This window comes from Penaeus chinensis, chromosome 25 (genome assembly GCF_019202785.1).
Source record: "Penaeus chinensis breed Huanghai No. 1 chromosome 25, ASM1920278v2, whole genome shotgun sequence".
Classification (NCBI taxonomy): Eukaryota; Metazoa; Arthropoda; class Malacostraca; order Decapoda; family Penaeidae; genus Penaeus; species Penaeus chinensis.
In genome coordinates, this window is record NC_061843.1 from 8343185 (window position 1) to 8346046 (window position 2862).

Below are 2862 nucleotides of genomic sequence, written 5' to 3' on the forward strand. Positions count from 1 at the left end.
AATGTAGGTACAGTTTTTAGGTTAAAAAAAAAAAAAAAGAAGGAAATATAATGTTTAACACCATTATTTGCTAAATTTTCTGAATCTTGTGGGTGGACAATATCTCTCAAATAAAATAATATACATATCTACAGAACCAGTTATTGCAAAATCTCTTGTGTATTACATTATTCCTATCATTCCAGGAGCGATCCCGAGAGGCCAGCCCTGGAACCAGCAAAGTCCAGCTCCCAGACACCCCAAAGACTGAATCGGATGTTTAGAGGTATCCCAATCGCACCCGAAAGACCATAGACCGGAAGTATGGATAGATCTGACCTTTAGCCAAGTCAATTTTCTCTCTCTCTCTCTCTCTCTCAGACTCTTCAGTCTTTCTAAAATGCAACACAAGGAATCAACAGCAGACTTCTGTTTTCTCTTTTTTTCCTCTCTTTCTCTCTCTTTTTTTTTCTTCTCTTTACCTCCATTGGTCATTCTGTCTGGAATTTAGAGTGCAGAGTATGTGGAGAAAATAAGCCAATGGAATGAAAAAAACAAAGAGAGAAAATCAAACAAAATGGACCTGCAAATGAGAACCAAACAGAAGAAGAGAAAAAAATGAATGTTGCAAATATACCTTCTGTTAAGCAGAGCCAAAAACGTTTCTTCATAAAGCATGAGTTTCGAGGAAAGTTCAGTGAAGTCCATGATCTCCGCTATTACAAATATGTGAAAGATATGATATATTGCAAACTAGTAGAAAATGTTTGAGAAAGTAGTGAGTGAGAAATACCTTAAAGAGAAAAGAGTGAAACATTGACAATGAAAATATAAATATTTTTAAATGGGGGGGATGGTGTTACTGGCCAGAATGACATGAAGTTATAGGTGACCCAACTTATTTCTGATATTATTCTAAATAATATTAAGTCTATAGCCCTACAGTGCAGTTAAAGGCGTTCCTAAACCAACAAAATGCCAGTAATTTACATTTACATATGGGAAACCACCATTTTAGAAAGAATGAAAAATATAGTTTCAGAGTTAGACGGTGTGCAAATCCAAAGTAAAAAAAAAAAATTGGTGCACCCAACAGTGGCCGTATATCATATGTTTCCGACGCGGTAATACTGCAACGTCCAGGGAATGATGGTAATTAATTTCTAAGATTAAGGTTTTCTGTGATGCCTCTTATTTGAAGAGTAGAGAGCATATAGCCTCGAGATAAAGTTACTTGTTAAGACAGTGACATTAAGGTTTAGTCAGTGTTTGAGATATAGTTGACATCCAGACAAGTTTAGAGAAATGGCTGTATAAACCAGCAGCTTTGTTAGAAATGAGTAAAAGTAAATACTGATAAGATCCAAACGTCTGACTAAATCTTGAGGTCATATTATACAAGAGCTCAGGAGTTTCCTTAATTTCTTGCATATGTCTCTCATTACTCAGTGAATAATATGTTTATTATACAGTAAGCTTCTGTAACTCTTTTTCTTGTAATATTTAGGTATTTGTAATTTGTAGATATGAAGATTAATTTGAAATTAATAGGATCTCAGTAATACTTAGGCATCCCTTTGGATGTTGAGTCACTTCGTAACAGAAGAGGTAGCATGAGAGGAGGAGGTTTTTACCCCTTGTGTCATCACAGTCTGATAGGGTTTATTATGAAGAAAAGCTATTGTCTGAAACACCACGTTGGAGGAAGATAATGATGAGTCACTTCACAAAGACTCTGGAGCTAATGGACTCATATTGTAACATTAGCCTAAACAAAAAAAGAAAATTTTGGAATGCAGTGTGTAACAAAATCCATGCAGTGCAAGGTTTAACGGTGACTCCACAAATCTGACATTCATAGGAGGCGAGGATTGAAGTGGTTGTGAATAGATTAGTTTCAAGATGATGCCAGTCCTCGATTGTGATAGTTTGTGATCCTCATCGATAAAGTGTTGGGATGATGCTGTAGATACTCATTTGTTAGATTCTGGGAGAACACTATCTTATGATGACCTATATAGTGCAACTTATTTTGAGAGCTTGCATCTGCCCAGCAAGGCCCTGTTTGTGTTACATTTTGGTTATTGTGTGAAAATTGTCCATTCATATTTTGGCCAGGATGTCACATGAAACTTGTGTTTCATGTGATGACTAGAAAATAAATAATATCTGCTACCAATATACTCAGAAGTTCTTGTAGCACTTTGTTCCAATTCCCACTGGAAGATTAGTCTGATCCAGCTATTTGAGCAGATGATTATGGTTAGATAAGAAAATAAAGACATTTTATTATGATTGGTGAAGGGATGTCAGATCCAACGACCAGTCAAAATGAAGTCTTAAAAGATTATTAAAATAGATGTGTGTTGATCTGGACATTGTACCTTAACAAAAGATATTTCAAGATAGCTTTTTATAAAGTTCAAAGTTACCGATCAATAGCACATTTTTACTAAGAAAACACAGCGTGAAGTTCCCAGTGAAAAGGTGGAGCAGACGCCCTTGAGCCCAGTGTCGGGATTGTACCTGTGCCTTCAGTCTCCCCGCGTTCTGTAGGGCCTTTGCTTCTCCTCCTCCTATTCCTTTTCCTCCTTTTCCATCTCCTTCTCCTCCTATTCCATATCCTCCTCCTCCTATTCCATATCCTCCTGCTCCTCCTTTTATCCCTTTTCATTTAATTTTCTCTCTCTCTCTCTCAAAATCCCATTCCTTTGAATCTTGGTAGTTTTGCTCCCATGCTTTCTTTCTCTTTTCTTTTTTTTCTCTCTTTTTCTTTTTGATTTATTGTTTTTTTTTCCCTTTTCCTATTTACTCTCAACCTTCTTCATTCATTTTCATCATATGTTATTCATGTCTCCCTGCCTTTCATTTTTCCTTCCTTAG

At 36.2% G+C, this 2862-nt stretch overlaps 1 protein-coding gene across 1 annotated transcript in view; it reads left to right on the plus strand.

The window, feature by feature from the left end:
* LOC125038693 (potassium voltage-gated channel unc-103-like) overlaps positions 1-2160 on the plus strand; it is a 102725-nt gene extending 100565 nt beyond the window's left edge. Inside the window, exon 20 of the mRNA XM_047632258.1 lies at positions 186-2160. Within this exon, the coding sequence (XP_047488214.1) occupies positions 186-263 (78 nt within the window). The 3' untranslated portion in view covers positions 264-2160. The remainder of the gene's footprint in view (positions 1-185) is intronic.
* The last annotated feature ends 702 nt before the right edge of the window (positions 2161-2862 follow it).